Source organism: Trachymyrmex cornetzi, unplaced genomic scaffold (genome assembly GCF_001594075.2).
Source record: "Trachymyrmex cornetzi isolate Tcor2-1 unplaced genomic scaffold, Tcor1.1 scaffold519, whole genome shotgun sequence".
NCBI classification, from domain to species: domain Eukaryota; kingdom Metazoa; phylum Arthropoda; class Insecta; order Hymenoptera; family Formicidae; genus Trachymyrmex; species Trachymyrmex cornetzi.
The window spans coordinates 82309-110224 of record NW_017299827.1 but is presented as its reverse complement, the minus strand read 5'-3'; the positions used below and the strand labels follow the sequence as shown (position 1 = coordinate 110224).

The 27916-nt window shown below is 36.1% G+C and overlaps 1 protein-coding gene and 1 long non-coding RNA gene across 3 annotated transcripts; both read left to right on the top strand.

Annotated features, from left to right (window-relative positions):
• The first annotated feature begins 6 nt into the window (after window positions 1-6).
• On the top strand, window positions 7-20675 carry LOC108765736 (flocculation protein FLO11). 2 transcript variants are annotated; one of them, XM_018514577.1, is made up of 9 exons: window positions 7-350; window positions 4986-5057; window positions 14675-15062; window positions 16278-16446; window positions 17334-17517; window positions 17915-18189; window positions 18625-19123; window positions 19317-19454; window positions 19590-20675. In XM_018514577.1, exons 1-9 carry the CDS (start codon window positions 44-46, stop codon window positions 19994-19996), a joined length of 2439 nt encoding a protein of 812 aa, XP_018370079.1. In that variant the 5' UTR covers window positions 7-43; the 3' UTR covers window positions 19997-20675. The 2 variants fall into 2 exon arrangements, with proteins under 2 accessions (XP_018370079.1, XP_018370080.1); XM_018514578.1 differs by lacking the exons at window positions 7-350; window positions 4986-5057 and adding an exon at window positions 5597-6741.
• A 1037-nt stretch (window positions 20676-21712) lies between these two features.
• Window positions 21713-23576, top strand: LOC108765738 (uncharacterized). Its single transcript, XR_001940330.1, has 2 exons — window positions 21713-23207; window positions 23240-23576. It is a non-coding gene; the product is annotated as an uncharacterized LOC108765738 (long non-coding RNA).
• The last annotated feature ends 4340 nt before the right edge of the window (window positions 23577-27916 follow it).

Below are 27916 nucleotides of genomic sequence, written 5' to 3'. Positions count from 1 at the left end.
CGTCGGCGTCGGTGCCTGTGGCTGCCGCGACGCCGGCGGTTCGATGCGCCGGAGTCATCAGAACGATCACACAGCGGGTGTTAACCAATACTCGGTGGAACAACCGCAGCATCGTCGTCATCATCATCATCAGCGCGTTCTCCTTCCCTCTACGTCCATAGGGCAGCAGCAAACCGGCCGCAGAATGAGTCTGGAAACGTTACTGCAAGCGGCCTACTATGTCGAACAGGAAGAGAAGAAGCGGGAGCGCCTGGCGAGCACCTCCTCCTCCTCCTCCTCCTGCGATCAGCACACATTTGCGCCTGCGCCGACCCACTCCAATCATACTTATGCCTCCAGCGAGCCACGTGGTGAGTACCACGCGCTGCTTGAGCTGCTTCTCCCGCGACCTTTTGCTTTGCGCTTTTATGCGTTCAGCGTTATTACCGTCACAGATGCAACGGCATTACGTTCAGTTACTATCGTTAAAGTGATTTTGTTTGTTTAGCTGCTTTACATTATTTATTGCCATGACGTACGAATGACACTTTTGTAAAAACATTTTCCAGACAGTCAGACTTTTTTCTTTTTCATCATTTCATTTCTTTCGCTATCTCATTTTAGATTGAAACATTACTGTAAACTGCACTTGCTGTATCGGCAAAGTTAAAAATTACAATTTTTTTTGTTATTCGAGTATCAATTCCGCTCTTAGAAATAAAAAGTATCTTATATCAATGCGTACGTACGTAGCTGTCAATGTGTAAATATCAAATCTGTGCGCGAACAGATGCGGTCTCTTTGAATTGCCTTATGTTTTGTTTTTGCAGACGTTGATAACAACGTATGCGTTTTTGCTGCGCCATTGCATTATCAAATGCGACAGTTGCTTACACATGTATTTTTATGTACCGTGACAGTAGTCTCGTGGCTGTAGTGAGTAATTTGATGATAACAATTACGTCCCCTTCTCGAGATGTAAAAATATCGATTGAGTCATTATGCGACGAGATTTAACGTGGTAAAATGAACGAATGTGCAAAATGCACATTTGTTGTGTCTGTAAGATATTATCTTTATCTTTCTCCGATGATAAGACGGAGAGGTTTTAAGAGTAACATAAACGAAATGCACTCGAGTAATGTTGTCCGATTAAAGTTATGTTTGCTCTAAGCATATACGAAGCGTACCCTTTATCAAATCTGTGAATAAGAGTCACAATGTGGAAGATAACGTTCTGCCCTTGCTTCTCTTTGATTAGATTAGATATAGAGAAATCGACGATATCGATACAAGGAATTGTATAATTACGAAATTGCAATTTCTTTCGATAGACATATATCTATATAATAATCTTTTTTTCAATGATGAAATTTTGACTTTCCAGAGTTACAACGGATACATAAATATGAGTCATCTTTTTGAAACGATAAACTTTTCGCGATACAAACAATTTTCGGTGAAAGATATTTTTACTCCAAATTCAGTTACAATATACATGGTTTTATTATGAGATATTTGTCAAGACATTGGCGTAGGCAGTCCTATTAAAGGAAATAATAGATACATCGCCTCTTTCTCTCTATGTCTCACACATATAAATCTGCTGTTTATAAAACAATAACCATGCGTTGACAATCACGTCTGTTTTGAGTGAGAAGCACTGGCACGCGCAGTTGCGTGCGATGACCACGCGTTCACCGGCTCCAAATTAGGTATGATTTACCTCGTGGCAGTGTTTCTCAACCATGACGAACATGGAGAGAAAGTAACGAAGACGAACCTAAGACGGCGGATGATGTGCTTTGAAACGAGAGCCGTCCTACCTTGGCCTTGCACTGGCTTCGTTTCTGAAGGCGTTCTCTATTTTTTATTTTATTGTCTCAAAATGAAGATGTAGTACACCATTTTTGTGCGATTCGTGCCTATCGGACACTTGTCGGTTGATCATACCACTCCTGTGCGTTCATGAACAAGGATTTAATCGAATCCTTGCAGTCCCTCCGGTTGCTATTGATTCTCTCTCCCAAGTCTCAAGTTGACACAAGCCGCTACTCCTTTGACAAGTCTCGTGAGAAAAGCTACATGTCAATGAAACACGATGGCAATTAAATCATCACTCTCAAGGCCTTCTTTCTCTTTATCGCAGAAATCGTTAACTTTGCGATAACTTGAAGATTTCTTGAAAAATAACAAAATAATTTAAAAACAAGAAAAATATTCTGTAATGATAATAGTATCGCAAGTACTATCATGCGTTTCGCCATTCCAACCGCATCACAAGACGTAATCGTTAGTAAGTTGAGCTTAATACGCGTCTCCCTCTCGAAAACACCGAGGACGGTGGAATTTTCCCTTTCTCATGCCGTAGTTAGACACGCGCGAAAGTCCATTGTGGATAAAGGTGGGTATTTTACAACAGGGGTTACGAGGGGAGACAAAGAAAACGAGATGTATGTGAGAGGGGAGAGCTTTAGGTTTGTTCGTTTGAGGGGAGGGGGTGGAAAAGGGAACAGCACGAAGAAGTGCAAAGGATTCGACTGACTCTTCGCCATGCGCTTCACATCTTTTTGCTTGTGGCGGAATCTACGTGCGCGCGTGTTCGAACCACTTGCATGCAGAGTGAGACAAAGTGGGAGAGGGGGGGGGGGGGGGGGGGGGGGGGGAGAGCGTGAGTGGAATTATGAGCGGCGAGAGAGGGAGAGATCTCGGAGGGTGGCGGAAGTCGGGCGACTCAGATAGAGGGGGAAGTGCTGGAGGTATCCGACGAGGTCGAATCGTCACGGGTATGTAGGGAGGGAAAGGTAAAGCAAGTAAAGCGGCGCAAAACTTGGGGTGGGAGAAGAGAGAACCGATGGTGACCGTAGAGGTGATGCGGCGCGATGCAATGATGGAGGGTAGTGGTAGTAATGGCAATGGTGGTGGCAAACCTGGATATCGCGCGTGTTCGGTCGCTACACGAGGAAAAGAAGAGAAGGGGGGGACGATCCGGTCACTGACTCTGAAACTACGATGCGGTGGCCACTCGCGCTTCATTCATGAGCGCGCCATCTACTCGTGCACGCAGCTGATGTGCGCTCTCTCTCTCTCTCTCTCCCTCTCCCCCCCTCTCTCTCTTTATCTATTTTTTTTATCTTTCAATAATTTTATATAGACGTACCGGGAGGAATTATTTGTTTATTAAAAGTGACAAATAAGGTATAATGAACGAATTTTACAAACTACATTTCTATTCTACGAATTGTAGGTATGTGTGCAATTTGATTAGTGAGATTTCTTTCTCCTTCGAGAAATGGAAAAATTTCAAATATCGCGCACGCAACTTTATTCGTAATGCGGATGGTTTAAACGCCGTAATTCGCTCTCTATCTTCACGCATCCGGTCTGTTATCCTGGTGCGCGTGCGTGATTATACCTGATGTAACAGGCAACGTGTGTTAAACGACCATTTAAGACCATCTATCGTACACGCGGCTGAAGGATGCAGTTCCACTTTATAACGTCGTAATGCGACTGTCTTCCCCCATATTTTACGCCGGACTATGCGAACACTATCTATGAGAGAGAAATTATATCATTTCCAGCCTTCCGTCATCCTCAGTTTGTTCCATTTATTTGTCTCTAATGAGAAACGTGCAAAGAAATCCTTCTACGGATTTCTCAAGTTTTTAATTCTTTTACGCTCACATAATTCCAAAAATAAAATATTATTTAAATTTCTTGGGATTCGTTTTTTTATCTAAACAGCGAAATTACCAATTCTATTATTTTACATGGGTGCACTTACGTATGTATGCGTTAAGCAATTTCAATTTTTATTTTTTAAAATTTATTATTTACAGTTTTGATTAACAAGAACTTGAAACTTTACAAATAATAATTATTATTTAGATTAGAACTAGATAAAGATTGAGACTAGAAACAGATTAGGATTAAATTGTGAATATAGATTTGGATGAATTTAGTCTATTTATACAGTTTTAGTTTCTGGTTAAAATTAAAAAAAATCCAAGCTTTTAATTTGTGAAAGCTAAAGATTAATTTATGTAATTATAGTATGGAAAAAATAGATTTATCTCGAAAGAGTAACAATAAGAATAATTACTACATTGCATCGCGGTGTAGAGTAGATGTTAATAAAATTAATCATATTTCTATACAACAAGTACAACCGGCGTAACTGCAACCGAAAACATTTAAAGTTAAAAAAAATTTTTTAAGAGTGGATTTTTTATATTTTTTCATATATATGTGTTATGTATTTTGAGAGAGTGAGTGAGAGAAGGAAAGTATAGAAGTGCAGTCAGCAACGACCGGTGAACACGCGGATAAATTGGCTGCTGAAATACGCATGCGCAAATCGTCCCCGGCTAAATCCCCACCTTACGTGACGGCCGCGTGGCGTCCTGATCAATCTGCAACGTTGCCGGTTCTTTTGCGGTTGTAGAGCTGCTCCGGCAAGTTTGAGTATCTCCCCACCTTTATGTTTGTTACACGCTTGTGCGATCCCTACCACTTGATTCCATCTCCCACCCGTCGCGTTGTCCGGACCTTTCTAGGGGGGTTCTTCTCACCTACCCCCCAGTCTAGCACGTGGAGACGCGCTTCTTTCAATTTTTCATGCCTTATCGACCTGTGGATTCACCAGTCGCCTTCATGACGTGAAATGCTCTCGCGAAAATCTGAGATAGATAGGGAAACGAGATACATGATACAAGTACGTACCCGAGAAGATGCGCCCTCTACACTTGTGCGTGTAATCGCATTAATGTTCTTATCATCGGAGAGGGGAAAAAATAACTTTTTACGCAGTAAACTTTGATTTAAAATTAACACCCGTCTCTTTATCTTGCTTTATTTCGGGAATTAATAGCAGATCTGTATGTTTATAGTTTTTATTTAATTTACGAGCAATGTACATCATACTCTTTATTTATAATTTTTATATTATTTTATATATTTATAAGATATAACATGTAACGAATGAACGATTTCTATGTTCTCAGGTGCCAAATGCAAAAGAGAACGCACAGAGTCGGATGATCTCTTCTGTGAAGAAAAGATGTTGATTATCGATGGTGAGTACAGCTCTCGCATTGTTATTATTAATCATTTAAAACTGCATCGTCAAATTAAAAGTGACAAAGGAAATTAATTGATATACTTTAGAACACACCGCATTGCGTAAAAAGTAACATAATGCGAAATGGAGCAAATTCATATGCATCAAATGTTTTTTGAAAAATAGTCGTAAGAAAGTATGACAGAAAGTTATGGAGGCACGTGCCTGTGTAGATAAATCCGACACTGTGTGTGTGTGTGTGTGTGTGTGTGGAGATCGCTGCAGTGTCCTAGATAGACGTGCGCGACGGGTTCGGAGTTATCTCGAGTGCCAACGTGTCACGTCGTCGCGGAACGAGTCCTTCGCACGATAAGGACAGAGTGATCGCGCCGAGCGGTGACTGGAGGCAATTCTCGCGAAGACGGGGATGTCACTGTCGTGCGGAAGAGATAGGAGGGGAGTTGCCGTCGCCGCTGCCACCGCCACCGCCGCTGTCTGGCACGAGAAGGGAGGCACGAGGACGTCATCCTCGGGCTGGAGGCGGCGGCACGCAAGTTTAGATTTCAGTCGGTGCCCGCGACTCACGCGGTACGAGTTTTACTCGATCGCCGCGATCGACTGGTCGCGATCGCCGGGAGTTCCGGGAACAGCTGACTGACACGTTCGTGAAGATATATACAGGCGTATCGCGATCGCGAGTTAGAACGATGATGTACGCGGCATGGGTCGCTAATTGCGATTCGTAGAGTCACGAGTGGCCGTAAAGTGCGAGATCGATGAGACCTAGAGTGTCTGTTCTTCGATATCAACGTGATTCTTCTTCCGTAAATTGCAAATCGCTTGTCGAATTCCGTTTCGTTTGTAACGCGTCATATAAGAATGTATGAATGACGCAACGATCGATATGGGCGCAATTTTCACTACGGAATTCGCGTTGAAAGATGTTCTTTCGAGATTCGTCCCTGAGGAATGAGGTGGACGAGCAACGATGCGACCCTCGAAATCGCTCGAGCGGACTCGCTATTCCGCGTTTCGAAAATTTGGATTTTTTCTAGCACGCCGATAACTTTGTTAGCCCTCGTTGTATCCTCCCTTCTCTGCTGCAGTCGTCATCGTAATCATAACCGTCACCGTTACCACCGCGGTACCGCGACGTCGGACCTCTCTCCACGTCGTGCATTTCACATTTCCGTGACAGTTTCTCCACGTGACCTTCTCGTCCACATCCTGGACGGACTCGCTCGGTACGGGACAACGATAGTATTGCCGGTTGTCGCGAAATCGAACGACAGCGACGACGACGACATCGATGACGACATCGATGTTCGCGATAGTGACGGAGAGGCGGATATAGCACCCGGTCGATCGATTTTCCCTGGAGAGAGAGAGTGAAAGCTTAAACGAAAAGCAGCTTAAACGGAAGTTTCGATCCACGCGACTTACAAGAAAGATGGGTGTTCTCCTGCTGCCAGATGGTATTACGTCGCCGATAATGCAATCGCGCGCGAGTCTAAACACCGTCGTCGACGTCGTCGCCGAGACGAATAACAATGTGAGCGGGCTGACGGATGCGAATAATCCACCGTCGACACGGATTGTCGGTATCATCGGCGTCGTCAACGGTGGTGAACCGCCGCGACACAGTAGCGATTGGACGCCACCCCCGCCCAAGAAAAAATGGATACGACACTACCTGCTTGGTGAGGTCCCTTTTACATGCGTCCTCAAACGTCCTAGTCAAATGACGCGCGCATCTCTCCCTTTCATCCCTTCACATTTCACTAATATTTTTATAAAATTTTAATTAATTTATGATCAGAGAATTTTCGAAACAAATCGAACGAATGTTAATTGTTTGAATTATTGCAACATGAAGATTTATTTAAATAGGTCAAACCGTTCGACTTTATTATACATGTAAAATGAAAATAATTCACACGGAAAAATAATTTATTAAATTCCTTATTTACATAAGTGGATCTGAAAATAATTTTGTTAGGTTATTAAAATAAGTAGGAGACTCAAATTGATATGATGTACAAAAAAGTTTTGACGTTCTAGCAACCCTCTTGAGCGTCCTACATAATTATTTTGATAGTCCAACTATTTTCAGATCTGAATCTGATCAAACTAAATTTTTAGATACTTCAACAAAACCGTTCTTTCCATATTACTTTCCGTTTGCAACAAGTACCATTTTTGCTAAATTTTTCTTAAAATATCGGAGCAGTCAAATCTTCAATTTAATTGAATTAATCTAACAGATGGATTATTAATTTTTTGCTGATGAGAACGCTGCAGGGAAGAAGCCACTGTGACCATCTACATCGGAGCGACAACTTCGTCTTTTGCGTTGAAAGTTTTCATAATGAAAGAATTAATAGACAATTTAACAAATCAATTATGAATTTTTCATTTAAATAAATAAATTTTTCTGAAATATCCGATTCTATCTAAAATATTTAACGTATACTATTAACCTCTATACTGTTTATTCTTTGTAACATTTTTCGTAACAGTCAGGAAAATAACTTTGAAATGCTGACTTTGTGATGCTGAGCATCTATCGTTTCAAGGATAAAACTTCCCACGAAATTAGATCTCGCATCGAAGATTTATTCTGTTGACTCTTTATTTTGAATCGTTTTACAAATAAGATTCAGTTAAATGGTGCTCCACTGAAATTTTATCTTTCGCTAGGCGACTGATTTCTGCCATGATTTCACTGTCTTCGTGCTCAATGTTATAGCTCTTCTCAGAATATTTAATAATGTATTTTATTGCTCCGAAAAATTTATCTACACGACACAAGTAAACTCTTTAATCGTGGTATATTGTCTGTTGCTTTTTTAAAAAGTGTTCCCACCTCGGAAAACTCGAAGCAAGCTGAATAAGATGCACTTACATTAAATTTTTTATCGTACACGATATTGCATTATATTTATCTGATAATCATTTATTTAAATCTTATATTTCCTTTTAAATTACTGAAAAATGTTATAAAATTTATATCTTCATTTACCTATTATGAATAGTGAACATTCATTTTCTCCGACATTTTCTTAAATCGTATTTCAACGAAATAATTTTGTGCTGTTATTCGATTGTGATAAAAAGTATAGCGTAAAAACCTTTACATGATGAAAATTTTTTTAAATATCACAGAAGTAAAAAAAATAAATGGAACAACTTGTTTGTAAATTTAAATTTTACATATAAAAACAACTCTTTTTTGAAAAATGACAGGTTAATTAGATGAACAATTGTTACTTTTTGTAATGGTGTTTGTTAAATTATACGAGCGTTTTTATCTCTTATACGCAATCCTTATAATTATCTTCGACATTCGCACTGGCGAAGTAAACAGCAAAGAGTATTGGCATGCATTTTCATACCGTTATAAATGAGATATTCCACATGAACTAGACGAAATCACGCATCGTTCGCGCGAATGGACGTGTGTCGACGATATATTTTCACGGATTGTGCGAATATCTCGGTCGAAGCTGGCAGTGAAACGTTCGTGCAGAAAATGTAGCAGAAAGTGTCTGCAACTATGTGGCAAGCTGTCTTCAATTTTATTAAGACGAGAAGATAGAAGAGTGACTTCTCGGATTTTATTTCACAGGGAAATGTTGTACGTTACTATGCGTTCGCGTTGAAAAGTTGCATTGCTACTCGCGAGAATTGCGTCGAATCTTAAAGAAGACGGTCACTTTCAAGTACAAGTAATGTGCTGTTGCGTGTGTTCCAAGCAAAGTGTCGTTTAGATAATTCCATCCGATTCACCATTAAAATTTCTCGTAAAGCAAATTACTATACAAGAAAGAATCTTTTTTTTTTTAATAAAAAATTATGTAATGCTCAGAAACAATTCATATTTTTAACTTTTTCAGACTAGATTCATGTCATAAATAGACCTGTAATATTCTTGAAAGTTTTTCCAAGTTTCATCATTTAGAAGGATCGTGCGAATTATCAGTTTGTTATCGACGGTTTCAGTGTATCGTTTCGAAAACGACCACGACTTTGATTAACATCTTATTACTGTGTTTTCCGCTTGTAGATCCGATTTCTCACATGGATAAGATATGCCGTTGCATCTTTTCGTTGTTATTTCTTCGAATCGACTGATTTGATTTTTGACTCTCCTTATTCTCTAGTTGTCGATACAGAATACCGCATTCCGGATATGTATTATTTTCGCGATCCTCAATCTTAACTTTGAGTCGAGAGTTTCGCTTATTTTATCATTACTTTGAAATGCATGCATTTTCTAAAAAAACGACGCGAATTCGCCAGCGTGATTTCGACGAGAATCGTCAAGGGCCATGAATTTGAAGTATGTCTGAGGATACAAGATATGGAAATCGGACTATTTATAGTTCGTAGAGTATTTCCAAGTCAAATAGCGTCTATACCTCGCGACTATCAAGTTGAGCGTGTGAGAAATGAGATATGCAAAGCGTAGAAAATGCGAGGAATGTAAATATTATGTTATACGTCAGTAAGCAATAACGACTGCCGATTTTTAAGAAAAAAATCCCAAATTAGTGAAACAGAGGAAAAAGAAAGAAAAAGATTGTTCACCTGAGCTCGATATTTATAGATGCAGCATGCATGTGCCAACACTCACGAATAAAGCGAAATATTTTGTATAATGCGATTAAAATGGTCCTTCCCATCATATATAATATAGTAAACAAAATTTGTTTCTTAATTATTTATTGCTTATTATTTATTGCTAAGTACAGAATGATAGCTATTATATTTCTCTTGATTTCTCCCCTTTTTTTCTCTTTATTCTCCCTTCCAAGCGTAAACATGTCAAATTTAAAACATTGCAAAAGATTCGATAATGAATACGTGGACGTAATTGCTGACGAGCAAATTCTTAAACAATCCACTCGAATCGAACAAAATAAAGAATGCATATAAAAAATAGGAAAATCAATTCGTTTAAATATGCTCATTATGGAAGAAAAAAATGTAATTTCAAGAATGATTAACATAATAATATAAGAACAACATATTGAGATGCAATTTTATTTTATAATTCTTGTAAAGTGCAAATATTTATACATAATTTACAAAAGTTTATACAGTAACGTTTCATCTAAACGATAACTAACAAAACTGATCACTTAAACGTACAAATTATCCACGAACATGCGCAGATGATTACAAGTGCACGCGGATTTCTTTCCCGTTAAGTGGAAAGAAAGGGAGAATGGAGTGATTTTATGAAGGACGTTATAACCGACGCGGTCATTCTCACGAGGAAATCATATGTTACGTCAGTGCAAATGACGTGCGTTCTCGAACGTTGCTCCCACAAATGGAATTTTTCTCGGTGAAATAAAAGTTTTGCCAATTGTCCAGAAATCACGGTCTGTCGTGACTTGTGAATATTTTATTTTGCCGCAACTGTTGATGTTTTTTAAAAAAATCCCATTTCCGATCTATTTCTACATTCACGGAGAACACTGATTAACGGACTATTGATTAATGCATGTTAATTCAGAACGACTGATAATAATAATAATATGATTAATATGATCGATAATATCCGCACAGTTCTGATGTATGCAGAATCGACATCGTTCCTATTATTTTACATGGCATATTTGTGTTAACATAATATGTTGCAACCAAGTAATATAATGTAACTTTCGTTGCACACTGGAATTGCATACTGAGTTAAATATTGTAATAAAGGCATACACTGACAATGAGAAAAATGTATTAAATTTTAATAAATACTTATTTGGAACAACTAAATATTTATAGTAAATAATATATTTATTTAATAAAAAAAAAAGTTAAATGAAATTAATGGCTCTTGTACCAAATATACATATATACAGTGAGTGCAAAAGTATTTGTGTACAGAGAAAATATTTTTTTTTAAATTATATTTTTAAAAAGTAAATATTATCTAGCGAGAAAAGAGTCATTGAATTGATGTCGAATCGATATCGATACAGTGATTGCAACATCAATTTGACGTCGATTCGACATTTAATTGGCGATCGTTTCTTGCTGGTTAATTAACAATTTATTCATAAAGAATAAAATAGACTGTATATTTCTTAAAATTATACATACCAAAAAGATGTGTGTTAATTATAGAAAATATATCATTTGAAAAATAAGCCAAAATTAAAAATTGTATTGTTTGGATGCTCAAAAGTATTTCTACAGTTGAGAAATTTGGCTTCTAAAATCAGAAATACATGCAAAACTCGTTCGTTTATGTTAGAACAGAATGTATTCATTGTATGAAATTGCTAATTAATGTTTATTTTCTACAAATAAGACTTTTTATAAAACATTTCCTTGTATGAATACTTTTTGCATTCACTGTGTATATATATATATACATATATCTGTGTGTGTGTGTACATTCAATCAATCTTGTAGATAAAAACGCGACTATCAAACATTAGCGAGTTCAAAGCGAATGTTTATAACTCGTTCTCTAGTTTGCAGTAATAAATTATATATATATATATCTGTGTGTAGCAAATACGTAGATGATACAATTCAAATAGATTTATTAAAATTTAGTAAATTTTTTTCTAATATATATAACACTTATGAAATTGACAAAATTGGTATTTTAAAATAGAATCATATTCGATAAATTTCGCATACAGATTCGTCAGTATCAACATAACGTGACTTAATGGATTAGTCGTAACACTCTTATGCGATTTTAATATTTTTAATTTAATAGAACAATATCATTTTTTATCGCGCTTACTTCTTTTAAATGTGCAGAGAAACAAAAGTTTTCAAGTTGTCACTTAACAAATTGTTATCTTGTGAGATTCAAACGCATTCAGGAATGCGGTGCGTATCGTATGCACTTTCAAGAAATCAGAGACATAGGATATGGCAACGATAATAATACTTTTCAAGTAGCTCCATGCGGTTTTTTAACGCACGATGCGGTGTTATTCTGTAACATACATTATACATTTCTCTCGCCGAATAAACTATTGACACTCGTGTGCTCGCGAAAAAAATCCCGTTGAACCGATTGGCATATCATTTGAAAGGAAAATCACGCCTTGGTTCTGCTCGCATGTAAGCGAACGTGAAAATATGCTGGGTGCAAAATTTATTACTGCAAACTAGAGAACGAGTTATAGACATTCGCTTTGAACTCGCTAATGTTCGATAGTCGCGTTTTTATCTACAAGTTTGATTGATTGTATACATGTGAGAGATGTTCCGTAACTCGCAACATAAAAAATTGGAAAAAAATTCATGTCAATTCAGAATCAAAGAATATATTCTTGATTTACACACACACACACACACACACTTTATTAGACTGATGCTTCAATAGTATATGGTACTGCTTGCTGATATTTATATTACTAATATTTATATGCAGAATAAGTATATAATTTAATTTTTAACACAAAACTATAGAAATCAAAGCCTTAAACGGTCTAGCTGGATCTTAAATAATTTTGTATGATTCTTGTGTGAATTTATATACTATGTAATCCCCAGAAACGTACGCCGAAATGATTTTTCGGTCTTGAAAACGCTAACTCTATATACTAATTAAAATCTGTAAATAATTAATTCTTTAATATGTTATTCAACATTATTGAGATTGTTTCGAAGATGCGAATAAACATCAAATATTTGTTAAATTGCTAGTCAATTTAACTCGTGATATTACCGCGGTAGTTTAGTAGAGTTTGCATTTTTAAGACCGAAAAATCATTTCGGCGCGCATTTCTGGGGACTACGTACATAATATATGAATTCACACAAGAATCATACAAGCATTTAAAATCCAGCTAGAGAGACCGTTTAAAGCTTCGGTTTCTATAGTTTGTGTTATCACATATACGGTCCTCTAATATGTTATTAGAGGACCGTTTAATTTTTAACATTTAAATCTAATCTAAATTTGAATTTGTCTTTAGCTGAAATATCAAAGTATCAACAGACTCCAAGTCATAAATAAAAAAATAAAAGTTTTTTGCAATATTAGTTTAATAAATTATTCGGTAAAATATTCTTTGAGAAGATCTCTCGAGTGCGAATTGACGTAAATCGATGCGTACTGCGTTTTGTGGAAATTAACTATCCATGGTTGATTTCTTCGCGTGTACGCAATGCCGTCGTTAGTGTCTCGGTCTCTTGTTGTCTTCTCTTACGGATATACGCACACGATGCACGTCTTTGAGCGTTAGGAATAGATTTAGGAAGAGACGCGAGCTATGCGACGGAACGGTCGTTGCCAAGTCGACTTGCACATGAATGAGTTAGCTGCATGTGCGTACACGTGCTGCGCTAATTTATCGTGCCGACGGTGGATACAGCGAAGCTTCAGGATGGGGAGAGAGGAAACTGTCCTTCATGCCGGTAGTGAGACGTTGCGGCCGTTCGCGAATTTTTGTTAATATTTCTTATCCAGGAAAACCGCCCTTCAAAGCACCACGACATTCCTAATGGCGTGAAATTCTCTCGCATAATATATTCTACAGAGATTACTTGCAAAATGTTTCTCTATTTAAGTGTTAAATAGCCTGATATTCTCACTTTGATACTTACAATTAATCATTGGCCGATTTATGTCATAATGCAATTAAAAATTATTTTTATATTTGATTGCTACTCAGTATGTAATATATCACATTCGTAATTGTATTTTTTTAGTAATTATTTGTATAAAAATATTAAAAACGAAATAATATTATATATAAATTAAAATTTGATCAAGTGAATTATTGATATAATTTCCGATATATCCTGTGCAAGAAATAAGTTGTCGATGGAAGGATTGACTCGCTCAAAGCCATCGCCACTTCAGAAAATATCTGCTAATCTTAGGCGAAAGCGTGGCCATTCAAGCTCGAGCATAGAATAGAATGGCAAGCTAAGAGCTTTGTCGTCTGCTTCTGTGGAATGTTAGGAATTGTAGTGACTCTTGTGAATGTGTCTATATTCAGAATGAAAGTTTTGGAATGATACGATAAAATCGCTGCAATAAAATTTTGACTTCTACAGCATCGGAACGCTCTGAGAACTTTTTAAATGACGATACGTATTTCTCGATTATCGATTTATCGTTAGACTAATGTAATACATAAAGTTTGAATGTTCCTTTCTAATAAAATATCTTGATATTTTCTAAGCACATTTATACATCTGCACTGAGAAAAATTTCCGGGCTTTATCCGTTCAAAAAGTAACAAACAGATATTTCTGATTGATTTTGATCGGATTTATAAGATTATCCGATCAAATTCATCGGATAGTTCTGCAGTAAATCCGATAAATTTGATCGGGTAGTCTTATAAACCCGATCAAAATCAATCGGAAATATCTGTTTGTTACTTTTTGAACGGACATTTTTCTCAGTGTGTATACATTTTTTATTTGAATTAAAGAACTCATTTCAAAATTGTTTTAAACTTGTAACTTTAAAAATGTAAATATTATATATTACAAAGTAATGAAAATCTTATCTGAGCTTTCAGAGATAAATAATAAGATAGATAAATAATCTTTTGTTATAAAATTTATTTCTTGAAAATATGAACTTAAACTCTTTAATTATCATTTAATATCTTAAGTAAAGCCATTCTAATGATGTTGCAGAAGAAGAACCAATGGAGAACAACAGAATGAATCTTTCGACTCATTTCCGAGGTACTTCTATGGTCTCCAACACACGAGTCACGCCGTCGACAACCGGATCAACCTCTGTTCAGCTGACTGCGCTCCATTCCATGTCTCATCATCCTCATCCTCATCATCATTCACAACAGCCACAGCAGCAGCAGCAGCAGCAGCAGCAACAGCAGCCGCAACAGCAACATCACCAACAACAGCAGCAACCTCATCAGCAACATCACCATCATAGCGATCATCATAGCACGCATAATCATTATATGGAGAATCACAATCCGAATCAATCTCAGCAAAATGTAGGCAACCTCGTTATTGACGAAACAAGCCACGACAATAAGAAACACCGAACAACTGGGTAAGCTTATCTATATAAAAAAAAAATTTTTTTATGTGTTTAGTTATTATTGTAATGGAAAATTTTCTCTTTTATATTTTGATTAACTGGATGTTTCGATTTTAATTGTAATATGAAAATTTAATGTACTGAAGATGGTCATGTTAGACCGAAACGTTTACTTAGTTTTATTTGAAATACATGTTTTAAGCTAAACACATCAAGCATTGTGGCTGGATGTTCCTTATTGTTTACAATTTTTTAAACTTAAGCCATTATTATTTTATTTATTTTATCTATAAATTTCTATATTTTTTTTTACGTTATTTTCATCCTTTTCCAGAGGTATCATAAACAGATTATTTTCCGTTACAACATTTAGCGATAATGATTTTATGATAACAACTTTATTCTTAATTGTATCACGATCCTGAATTTACAAACTAAGTGTAAGAATTAAACTAAGAATTGAGAATTGGACCAAGGATCAAGCTAGGAAAAGGCTTTATTAATCTCTACTTGTTTGTTGCATCATATCTTATCAATATACTGCTACATTCGAATTCATAGAATTCTAAAATAGATTCTATAATATCTGTCCACGATGGACACATACTTACGCGGCGACACCGACACATTCCATTGCGAGTCGATACGTCAGCCTGTTGCTTCGCGCGTTCTCGCCTCATCTTCTCTCCTCTCCGCTCCTCTGCACTAGCGACGCCGTCGCCGATGTTACAGGCGGCTATACCTATTTACGCCGTGCACGTGTCCAGGGTGAATGGCACGTGCACGATGCGTCGCTCGGCGCGTTTGCATTGCACGACGGTAACGCGTGGCGTTACGCGATCGCGTTGCATATTACGGAAAGAACGAAATTTTGCTCAAGTATCTAAAAATTCAACTAGATATAAATTTGAAAATAATTTTGTTGGACCATCAAAATAATACGTAGGAGTCTTAAGTTCTGACATTCTAGCAACACCAGTTTGATGACCCTATATATCATTATTTTGATGCTCCAATAAAATAATTTTTAGATCTATATCTGGCTAAATTTTTATAGATACTTTAACAATATCGTCTTTTTCGCGTAGAGCAATAATAGATACTTTTATATCTGCAAAATTGCTATCCTAAATTCATAAATTTAAGATTCAGAAGGAGATAGAGAAATAATTCTTTTATTTATTCCTATTTGTGTATTGTTTTATAATTTATATTTTCTCATTATAGAGCATGTGTAATACGATCTGGTACTAGGGAAGTACACAATAAACTGGAAAAGAATCGGAGGGCGCATCTGAAGGAGTGTTTTGAACTTCTAAAGAGGCAGCTACCATCACAAGACGAAAAAAAGTCTTCGAATCTCTCTATTCTCCATGCAGCGAACAAATACATACAGGCAAGTTTTAGCCCGTTATGTAAAATACATGATTTATAGCGTATTCCATTTTTCCATTCTATTTTGCCGTTGTCGCAAGACATTGCACGATAAGCCATGATCCTCGAGCAATCACTAACGCCAGACAACATGAAGAAAAGATACTCGGAAGCTGCGTCTTCCCACCAGTTTCACCACATTTCCATATTCATAATGTCTCGTGAAAATCTTCTCCTTGTCTTGTGCTCTGTTTCTTTAATCTTTCTCCTCGCAGGGATTCGCGTCCCCACCTCTGTACTGTAGATCCCTGCCGATCGCTCCTTCCCTTCTCTCGCATATATCGCACCATCTCTGTGCGCATTACATTTTTTTACGAGACGGATTACCTATATCGACTCCACGTGACCGCACGGCCATCGATGTCACGCCGCACAGCACGTACATACATACAGCGCGTACTGCTCTCTTAGACTTTTATCGTCCAATGTCGTCGCTGTCGACGACTATTACGCACGATGCAACTCGTTAGGACATCAAAAGCGGCAGAGGCATCAACACTAAAGTTGTCTAAACATAAATCTTATGTCGAAAATACAAAGTTTGATCCGTCATCTTATTGATTGATGGCACAATCGGAAATAAAAAGCTAATTCCACATAAAAAAGAAAATGTAGAAACGTCTCTTTTTAACGAATAATTACTGATGAATAATTATTTGAATGCTCTTGAAAAACATTGCAAATATTATGGATTTTTTCAATAAATAATTTTAATAGTTTAATAAATATATTACTGTAATATACATACATATGTCGAGGAGAGTAAAATAAGATTACGTTTGTTACATAAGAGGCAATATTTAAGAAAGAAAGATTTTAATTATGAAAAATGTTTCTTATGCGCCGTAGGCACTGCGAAAAAGAGAACGAGATTATGAACATGAGATGGAGAGACTCGCGAGAGAAAAAATAGCGGCTCAACAGAGATTAGTTGCATTGAAGAAAGAACTCAATGCAACTTGGGATCATATCGACATCAATTCTCTTTTGTTGGAACAGAATCCTGGGACGGATGTGACAGCCGCCAAAACTGGTGAGATATATTTGTAATATTAAAAAAATTAATAAGTTTCGTCATATTCAAAGAGATAGTTTTTTATGTCGTAATGAAAGAATTTTTTAGATAAAGTTCTTCTTTATTTTGAAAGCAGATTTATTTCATCCTCTTTTAGTTATAGTTTAAAAGCGATTAAATAAAAATAAAAATGTGTGGAAACTTTATTTTGGAAAGAATTTCATAAATTTATTTACGATATTTTGTATCCTATTTTCTCTTGAATTTCTATTTTTGATTATTTATCTATTCTCGTTTGAGAAGAAAATTTCTCTGTATCTTTTATTTATATCTACCTAATCTTTCTTTTTTTATTTTATGACAGAAAGTTCATTCTTATCAACATTCTTTATCTAATAAAAATCTTTTTGATAAGTTTCAGAAAATACGGAGGTTGACGTTACTGGATTATCACGGGGTGGCACAAGGTATAGCAGCACGAGCAGTCTGAACAGTGTGACAACGGCCAGTTCCCCACAAGCATTACAGTCCACTAGCACGACTTCCAATATTCATAATCAAGCCCCGACTGCGGGTGTTGTTTGCCAAACGCAGGATCTGAATCTTGCACGAAGCTCCAGAGAGAGTCCACCTGCAAGTGCTTCGACTGCTGGAACGGCACCCGCACCCAGCATTTCTACTCCAGCGCAAGTATGTTCTACTCTAAATGAAATGATGAAGTTATTTTTTGCATCATATCCAAGGCGAGATCATAAATATCATGATTTTGCAATAAACTGGTGCTAAAGCAAGTTACTACGCATTTGCAGAGCCGCTTACAGATTGTTACTGGAAACGGCTTTGAAAGTGCGTGACATGTCTATATCATATTGTGTTTGTCATGTAAATTTGGTATTGGTATTTGTGGTGACACCATCCATGCTCATCGAAGCAAGTTTGTCCCTTCGTGTTTATTCAACTCTTTATTTGGCCTGGATTCCTCGAACGCGTGTATGAAAATTCATATAGCGCACATCAAATTTAAATTTGCTAAAACGTATGTAAATATATCTATAGATTTATTAGATTAAAATTATTAAAGATTGGCATTTAGAAGGCTAGACGGGATTGGCATTTTTATTTCAGGAGAAGGTCGCTACGTCGTCTACCGCCAGTATAGTCCAGCAGCCGCATCAACTGCATCTACCGATCAGTGCTCAGATGTTAAACACGAGTCAGGGTCTTGCGACCATCGTGCCAGCCTTGCAACATATCGGGCCAGGACTAAGGGTAATACCGGGTGATACGCGGCAGCTTTTAGTTACCCACACCACTGGCAACAATGAATCCAGGCCTCTGACATTGGCGGTACAGAACTCTTCGGATCAATCCCGGCCACCGCTGATCGCTGTGCAATCAAACGCTGGAAACGAGCCAAGGCCCGTAGCACTGGTCGTTCACTCATCCACCGCCAACGACAACAGAGTGACATTTGTGCATTCTAATCTGTCCAACAACGACAGGCCGCTAGCCCTGGCCGTACAGTCGTCTGCGAATGATGTTAGACCCGTCACTTTCGTGCACTCGGGAAACGAGGGTCGATCGTTGGTCCTTGCTACGCATTCGCCCGCGTTGAATGTATCGAGTGAGTATATGCTCTTATAGGTAGATTTAATATAAATCTAATCTCGTAAGATCCATGCGCACGATACTTTTTTCGGATTTTTCTACAACTCGAAGATTTCATAGAATGATGTTTATTTTCTCATTTCCGTGCATAGACAGGATATAAGCAAGCTCTTAGACTTTTTAAATAAAAAGGTTTCGTCGCGTTGTAGACGCCCAGACGAGAATAAGAACGGGAGATGCGCAGAACACGCATAAGATGGTCGGCGGTGTAACGCTCGTCGGCGGTAATGGCTCGGAATTGGCAAGACTTCCCGGTGGCGCGGAATTGAATATACTTCCGGCAAATGGTGTGTATAACAACCTGTGTTCTAGTTTCATGGCTATTCGGAATGTGCATTGCTATGAGTTGCCGCTTCAAATTGCCGTACTACGATACGATGCGGCAAAAAAAGCTTGATACATTCATTATTTTGTGATTGCAGGATTAACTTTAAGTCATGGAGTGTCACTTCAAACCGCTACGGGCAAACCAACCTCGACAATGATGCAGAACTCTCCATCTACAGAGAGTATAGCTCACATCGTCGGCCAGCACACGCCTCTCTCCGGTCTGACTCCGATTGTCACGCCGATGACTGTCGTCTCTCAAGGTAATCAGGTGACCGCTCACATCTTAGCACCATCGAGTCTCGCGGGGAAGATGATCACTACTCCCATTCTCAAGTCCGTGGGACAAATGCCGCTTGTAAACGCTCAGTATCTTAACACCACGACTTTAGTGAAACCTGTTGTCGTGGTGAGCTCACCGTCAACGTCGACAGCACCTTCAACAACAGCGGCGACAGCTTCCAGTACACAACCTTCTTCGACCTCGAATTCGACTGTCTGACAGAATCAAGGAAAGGCAAAATTAATCTGATTGCGCTGGAATATCAAAATACGGTTTGCTGGTGTTTCGAGTAAATCTCTACTCTACATTTATCTAAAGTAAATCTATCTTTTGTTATTTGTTGGAATCGCTTAGATATGTTAGTGATAAATTAGCGAGAATGTGAGTGATTTAAATCTGAAATATTTTACGACAGGCAGTAAATATCGTGGAAGAATCTGACGCGAGATTTGTCTATTGTTCTTTTTCTAACATCAAAGTGATCTTGCATTTTAAAACATTATTTGTGTCCCATAAAGATTGACATTCGAGATATGAGCTCTTCCGAAGAATAAATCGACTGAGAAAGTGTGAAAAAAATCCTTGCTCAACACATGTATTGTACACGGTTCCTTAATTTTATTAAGGGAAATAGTTTGTTGTGCATAAAAATTAAATGTAAAGTTCTAACAAATTAATTTACGACTGTAGCCCGAGTGTCAAGAATACGAAAGCTTTCATGTTAACATATTGACAAATTAAGACAAACTTTTAAGGCTACACCAGCTATATCATATGCTATTCAGATCATTGTTTCGTCATATTCTCGATTGGGAATTCTTTCGTTATGCTTACTTTAACTTTTTTTTAAGTGTTTTATGTTACTTCACATATCCCCCCTAGATATTTTTTCTATAAACGAAACGAGAAAAAAGCTTTTTGACTTGCAATAAAACAAATTTTACTTTTTGCATAACTTTTAAATTGCTTGACTGTGTTACGTAAGATCCATAAATTGACAAGTTTCATTATATCTTATTGCAATTGAAAAAGTATCATAAGAAAAAATAATGATAGCAGTACTCTTAGTATTATATTAAGAGAAAACTTTTGAAATATAGTTTGAATTTAATTATTTAGCGAAAGGAAGTTGAAAAATTATGATGAGTTTTTGTGTCGTAAAATTTATAAAACGGCTGTGGAGAACGGATACTGAACTCTATATAGAGGTCTGTCTGTTTAATTTTGACAATTGAATTACAAGATGTATTAAATCTTGTTAAATCGATAAAAGCGAATAAAAGCGAGTTATTTAGAAACTGGCAACAGATTATGTAGGTTTATTATAATACATATTAAGTATTTATTCCTCTGTATTTATTATATGTTTATATGCGTATTATACAAATCGCTATCGCGCTTTTCACGAATGCATAATTGCAACGCGCTACGAACATATTAATTTCTTCATGCTCAGATTTCGTCATATATATATGAAAGGATTTAGAAACTTATATTTTAAGTCGCCGTCATCATTGTAATCTGTCTCGTGAATACGTGTGCATTGTAACGTTTCATGCTTTTATACATTACATTCATTTCTGTAACACAATTCTTGCATAACAACCGAAAATGGCTCGAGTAGAATAGAAGGAAATGATAATGCTCACAACTGTTTGGGAAGCTAGAATGATTGCACGCATTTATCAAACTATTGCACTATTTTTCATTATTTTCTGTATGTACTAGAATTGTCCGATAAATAAGGTATAAATCGAAATAACATCAAACTTTACGGTGACTATGTGAAAAAATAAAAATTTTTATGCAGTTTTTATTGTATTTTTTATTTTTTGAAATAACAAATTTCGATATAAGTAAGAGATGATATGATATTCTATGAAAGTAATAGATTCATAATCTCAAATTCGATTGCAATGTCTCAAGTTCGTACGAGGTTTATTGGAGAGTTGACAGTTGAAGATTAAAGAAGTTATAAGATGAAAGATAAGCTGTTTATGAAATAAGAAATCTATATGTCACTTTTAACATAATTTTAACCTTATTTATCGAAAAATACCTTGTACGTTTGTTTGCTGTTGTAAAATCATACTGTATGCTTCTGTTTGGTATTCCAGTGATGAGATCGTCACAATAATTGCTGGAACAATGAACTCGTTTGAGATACACATTTATCATGTAAAATCACTACGTAACAATTGATATTTTCATTGCGCATGACGTTTATACAACGAGATATCTTTCCGATGTAACTTAACGTGTAATGTTTCCTGCTTTTTCGCACGTTGTATAATTGTTGACGATCTTTCTCTCTTTTGAATACCAGAGCCTTTGTGCATATTATTAGTACTACTATCTTTTACATATTTGCGTACCAGCTTGTTTTGTATCCTTTAAATTATTTAACCGTGAATAGTATGATTAGTGATTCGAGTTAAGATATAAATGCGTGCCTTAAAGGGCTACGAAATCACATAAACGTATTTTGATTGACGTTTAAGGCAGACAGATACTTTGTTAACTCGATAGAAATACGATATAAGAAAAGTTCTTCATACTGTAGATTATACAATTTGTTTATGTTACTCAGTTTACTTCCTTTTTTCTTTTCAAATCTTAAGTTGTTATACTCTATAAGTACACGAATCTCCCAAATTTTCATTTAATCTCGATGCCACTGGCGTCTCAATGGAAAGGAGGAGAAGTTCATCAGTTAAATTAATATGTTTAATAAAATTACTTTTTCATCGTCGTATTACGCGCTTCTTAGTGTTCGGGACATAACAAGAAAATTCAATTTGCAATAAAGACGACGAGAAACCGAAACCCGGTTCGAGGTACTAGTTAAAAATAAAGTTTTGTTGAATTATTTTCGACGCAAACGCTTTCATTCAACGGAACCTCAAGTCGTGCAATGAATGCAAATGATTATACTGCATGTCCTGCGACACACATACACACGCAAGAAATACAAAGCTGTGAACGGGACTAGAATAGAGAAAAGTAGAAAAAAAAAAGAAATGTCATTGATTGTGAAATATCGCCTCTGTGATATTTTACAATCAGCTGTTTAGCCGCGACTGAGACCCTTATCGGTAACTATTTAAGCGATGTAATAGCCTCATGTAAATAATAATTTCGTTAGAGCGAAAATAACCAAACGGGTCGAGACGGAAGATTTACAACGGATGAAAACTAAAGATAGTATAGCACTGAGCACTCAAGCTAAATGAATAATGTGAACAATGTGATATAAATGATAAATAAAAGATTAATTAGCACAGTAGCGTTTAAGGAGAAAAAAATCAACTATTAAATCATTTACAGTGTAGATGCTGGTAACTATCATTTACTAATATCTTAAAAAAAAAGAGAAAGAAGGTCAAAAATTGAATTGTACATAGAAAATATGAAGAAGAGAAAAAGAACGGTAAGGGGAGATAGAGAAAGAAAGAGAGAAAGAAAAAGGGATTGTAAGATAGTGTATAAATATTGAATTTATTGAAGAAAAAAGGGAAAAGGAGAGGAGGAAAGAAAAGAAAGAACGAATATAACGTGATGGACTGTGCCGGATGAAACGCTTGTCATGTTGGTAGTAAAAATCGCCGACACCGCGAGTATCCTATAAATAACAGAATCTACAAATTGTATTAGAACGGCAACGTATTAGAATGACGGATTAAGTGTGCATGAGACTGCATGTTGAAAGTACGCATGTGAGAAAAGTGTGTAGTAAAAACGTTATTATTGTTGTAGTCTATATCGAATTTTGTTATATGCCTCGACTAACATGCAAAACGCATGATACGTCTTACGACGTGGTTTGTTGTGCATAAAAAAGGAGTAAGATGAAGCAAAAATGAATGCTATGCATGTGTGTGAGCGAAAAAGAGAGTAACAGAGAAAAGAGCGTAAAATGGATAATAAAGCGTCATCGAAAAGACTCGATCCGCGCGTACACGCGACAGTTTTTGTTAAAAGAAGAAAAGTGTGCGATGAAATTCAGAGTACAGTCTATTACAATAAAGATTAAAATGTGAGTGTGACAGTTGCCCAATACTCCTTACAGTTGTCTAGTATTCACGCCGAATACACCGATTCGAGACTCTCGATCGATGCTCGCGATGTCCGGAGTAACGATGGTGATCTTGTATTCATTTGTTGCAAAGTGAAGTTTTTCGAATGAATTCGTAATATAATAATATTTAAAAGTTTCCCAATTAAAAGTAACGTAATATCAATGCTATAATTTCACACTCAACAATTAACTTACGTAACACAATGTGTTATATTAAATTTATGTGTTGTATTAAATTTGTGATTAAGTGCGAAATTATAATATTGATGTTACTTTTAGTTCGTGTCGATTGGATTATTTAGCTTAAAAGTTTATTGAAGCAGTTTCAAACGCTCGTATCTAAAAGAGAAAATTGCGTTAACTATTATGTATGTGGAATATATTTTTGAAGAATATGAATTTATAAGATTCGGGTAAGCAAGCTCTTCGATTTTCAAGATAATAAACTTAAATCGGTGTCACTTAACGTAAAAAAATCGAGTCGAGAGTAACGAGTTTGGTGAGGCCATTGTGCGCTTCTACCGCATATACGAAATAAGTAGCGATCGAAAGATTTCAAAGGGAGAAATTTGTAGTAGCGATCTATGCCTCCTCCTCGAATCGTGAAAGAGCAATCGTGTGAAATTATTGATGTGGAGAACCGATTTTCTAACCGCGATTGCATCCGCATTTGGTCTGTCCGCTTGTCAGTCGAGCAAGCGAATTATCCTCGAACTCGAAGGCAGATCGGACCGAGTGCGAAAATCAAAATTGGATCTGCCTTTTCTAATGGCTAGTGTTTAGAGATTAATGGCATGTTCAGATGCGACGCCGATGCGAACGTTCCATCACATTGGCCTGTCGATTCCTCGCAGAAATCTAACCAGGAAATTTTCTAAACGAGTTATAAGTCATTCAAAATTACAACTTGCACAATCTCAGAATCTAAACAAATTCTTACATTTATTTTCTTTGTTATAAGGTGATGCCGCAGAAAATAAATTAACAGCAACATTACATCAATATTACTCGTATAATTTCCCACAGCTCGTAATTAACAATATAAATGTAATATAACACATATTGTACATAACAGTTGCATTGTTGAGTAGGAAATTATAACACTGATGTAACGTTACTGTTGTTATTGTGTTCTACGAGTGTTAATGGAATTACTTGATATTTCCGATTTTGTTTTTATTATAATTGTATTGTGAAAATCTATACTTCTTAACTCAATTTAATGGGAATAATTTTATAAAATATGCATTTTTTTTAATATTCAAAGTTTTAAGTTTTACACACACACAAATTGTCCTAGTGTTATATATTTTTAATGAGATTGTCAAATCATTCAAGACATGATTTATATAATCGAGTAATGTAATAGTGCGTTCGCTGTGCACTGCAGCTGGAACTGCGGATTTCTAGAACTAAAACTATATAGCTCTTATATTCGATTCATACATATGTAAAATCGACTTTGAGATCTGTCTTCTCGTTGAATCATATGAAATCGATCGGCGCGTATGTCTTTCCCTTGTGACTGACTTGCACATAAATAAATTGATGAATAGTTTAGCTGTTGTTTTCTCAAATACGCAGACCCCCTCAAATTTTTATTTGCTTGTGTATAAGGCTATAGCCACACAAATTTGTATAGTTGCATAAACGTATGCATAAAAGAAAATTATTTAATCACATTTTACGTACGACTTTAAAAGAACAACACAATTGGATAATTTTCTTTATGCATATGTTTATACGACTATGCAAGTTTGTGTGGATATACCCTAACGCTTGTTGCAATGCGAAATTTATTTAGTTTGAAAAGAATAAAAGCATTTGAATTGATCGCACATGTCATATATACACTACCACTCATGGAAATTCGGACACCCGTTTAAATTTTACCGAATGATCATGTTAAAAAATTAAGATTTTATAAAACGGAGAGAGAGAGAGAGAGAGAAAGAGTAATTGTATTATTTTTAAAATATATTTTGGATCACTTGTATACATACTAATAATTGCAAAAACTTTGTATCAAAAAGTATTGTCTTTACTTCGTAGAACATTGATAGTATATAATCAATAAATTTCAAAAATTCGCTCAGAGAACACAAATGTAGGCTGATGCTATAGTGTATGTTGCTAATCTATCCCCATAGATGGGGGGTAGACTAGCAAAAGCTTTATAAATTATTTTTAGTTCTATATGTCAAGAGCGAATTTTTGAACCGATTATACTATTAATGTTCTATGAAATGAAGGTAAAATAAAAGCAAAACATTTTGGCATATAAAATTAAAAATAATTTATAAAACTTTTGCAATTGTTAATATGTGTACAAGTGATCTAAAATATATTTAAAAAATAATTGCTCTCTCTCTCTGTTTTATAATGTCTTCATTTTTTACATGATTATTCGATAAAATTTATGCAAGTGTTCAAAGTGTGCATCCTTGGGAATGGAATATCTTATATTTTTATACCATGATGAATTCAGTTATTTTGCTATTTTTTTACTGAGTAGACTTATTTTGGCTGCGTTCGCTCACAGTGCTTGTGAGCATCAATTGTCCTTGTTTATATAATAAACAACAAGGATAAAACGACGCTTAAAGTGTTGTGAGCGCCAAAGCGAACACAGCCTTTATCGTGTATATATATTTTTCCTAATCTAAAAAATTTTTTCGCATGTATTTATGCAAATGTAAGTGCTACAAAATAATTTTTCTTTTTATGGTAAAGATAACATGGCATAGAGGAACGTACTACAAGAATTGATAATATTCCTCCTTTGGCAAAGCTTCATCAGACGAAGAAGACAATACTTACCAAGTCCGAGGAGGATGTTCCAAGCGAAGAAGAATTCGACGAAGATTAGAATATCGACGAATCTACAGTTGAAGAAGTAACGGAATCGGAGCGTGAAATTTCAGGAAGAAGCGTAGGTAGACGTCGAAGTTTTGTTGTCGAGGAAGAAATAATCACAAATGGTCTTTAAATGCTCCCGAACTAAAAGGGAATCTAAGGTCGATGATTACACTAGTTTACAAAAAAAATTTTTTTTTTTTCAATTACTTTGAACCGAACTACGTGTCTCTTATAGATTTTTAAATGCTAAAAACGATGCATCAAACAACAAAATTCTAGCACGTCAGATTTCCAAGATAATTGAGGTTTGATACTTAAAAAAATAGCTTTTTTTGCGATATTTGACATTTTTTAATAAAGAAAGTTAACGTTATCTTAAATTTTCGATCAGGAGTTATGAATGTATTGTTCATCCCCCATAAAATGAATTTTTTTTTATTTCAATACCTTGTTAGCCATGTTATGAACGATTAAAGATAAGAGCTATTTCGAATATGAGGACCGCGGCAGCGTCATATGCGCATGCGGTAATGCTAAAATTATTTTAAAACAACAACAACGCGCATACACACACATAGAGAGAAAGAGAGAATGAGAGGGGGGGGGAGGGGAGAAAGAAGGGAGAGAGAGAGAGTTGTTTTATGAAAGATATGTAGTTGCATATTACTAATTGCATTTTTGTTTTAAGCAGTGATGTATTTTTATTATACCAGTGGATTAGTCTCATAATTCTGTGCATAAAAGTATTAAGGTACAGTTATCCAAATATGACCCTAAGAAATTAATCCGCATACACATATATGTGACGCTGCTGGAGTCACCATATTCAAAATAGCTCCTATATCTTTAATCGTTCATAACATGGCTAAAAAGTAAGGTATTGAAATAAAAAAAAGTGCATTTTATAGGGGATGCACAATATCTTCATGACTCTTGATCGAAATTTCAAGATAACATTAATTTTTTTTATTAAAAAATGTCAAATATCGCAAAAAAAGCTATTTTTTAAGTATTAAACTTTAATTATCTTGGAAATCCTACATGCTAGAATTTTTTCGCTTGCGGCATTATTTTCAGCATCCAAAAATCTATAAAAGACACGTAGTCTGGTCCAAAGTAATTTTTTGCTATAAACTAGTGTTATTCATGTACTTAAGGCTGACCTAGAAGCACAAGTACAAACGTCGCTTGGTAATCGGTCT

Excerpts from the sequence above, each read along its gene's own strand:
- LOC108765736 (XM_018514577.1), top strand. The coding sequence starts at position 44 with ATGCGCCGGAGTCATCAGAACGATCACACAGCGGGTGTTAACCAATAC. Across the intron at positions 18,190-18,624 it reads GCATTTCTACTCCAGCGCAA|GAGAAGGTCGCTACGTCGTC; the intron begins GTATGTTCTACT and ends TTTTTATTTCAG. Across the intron at positions 19,124-19,316 it reads GCCCGCGTTGAATGTATCGA|ACGCCCAGACGAGAATAAGA; the intron begins GTGAGTATATGC and ends GTCGCGTTGTAG.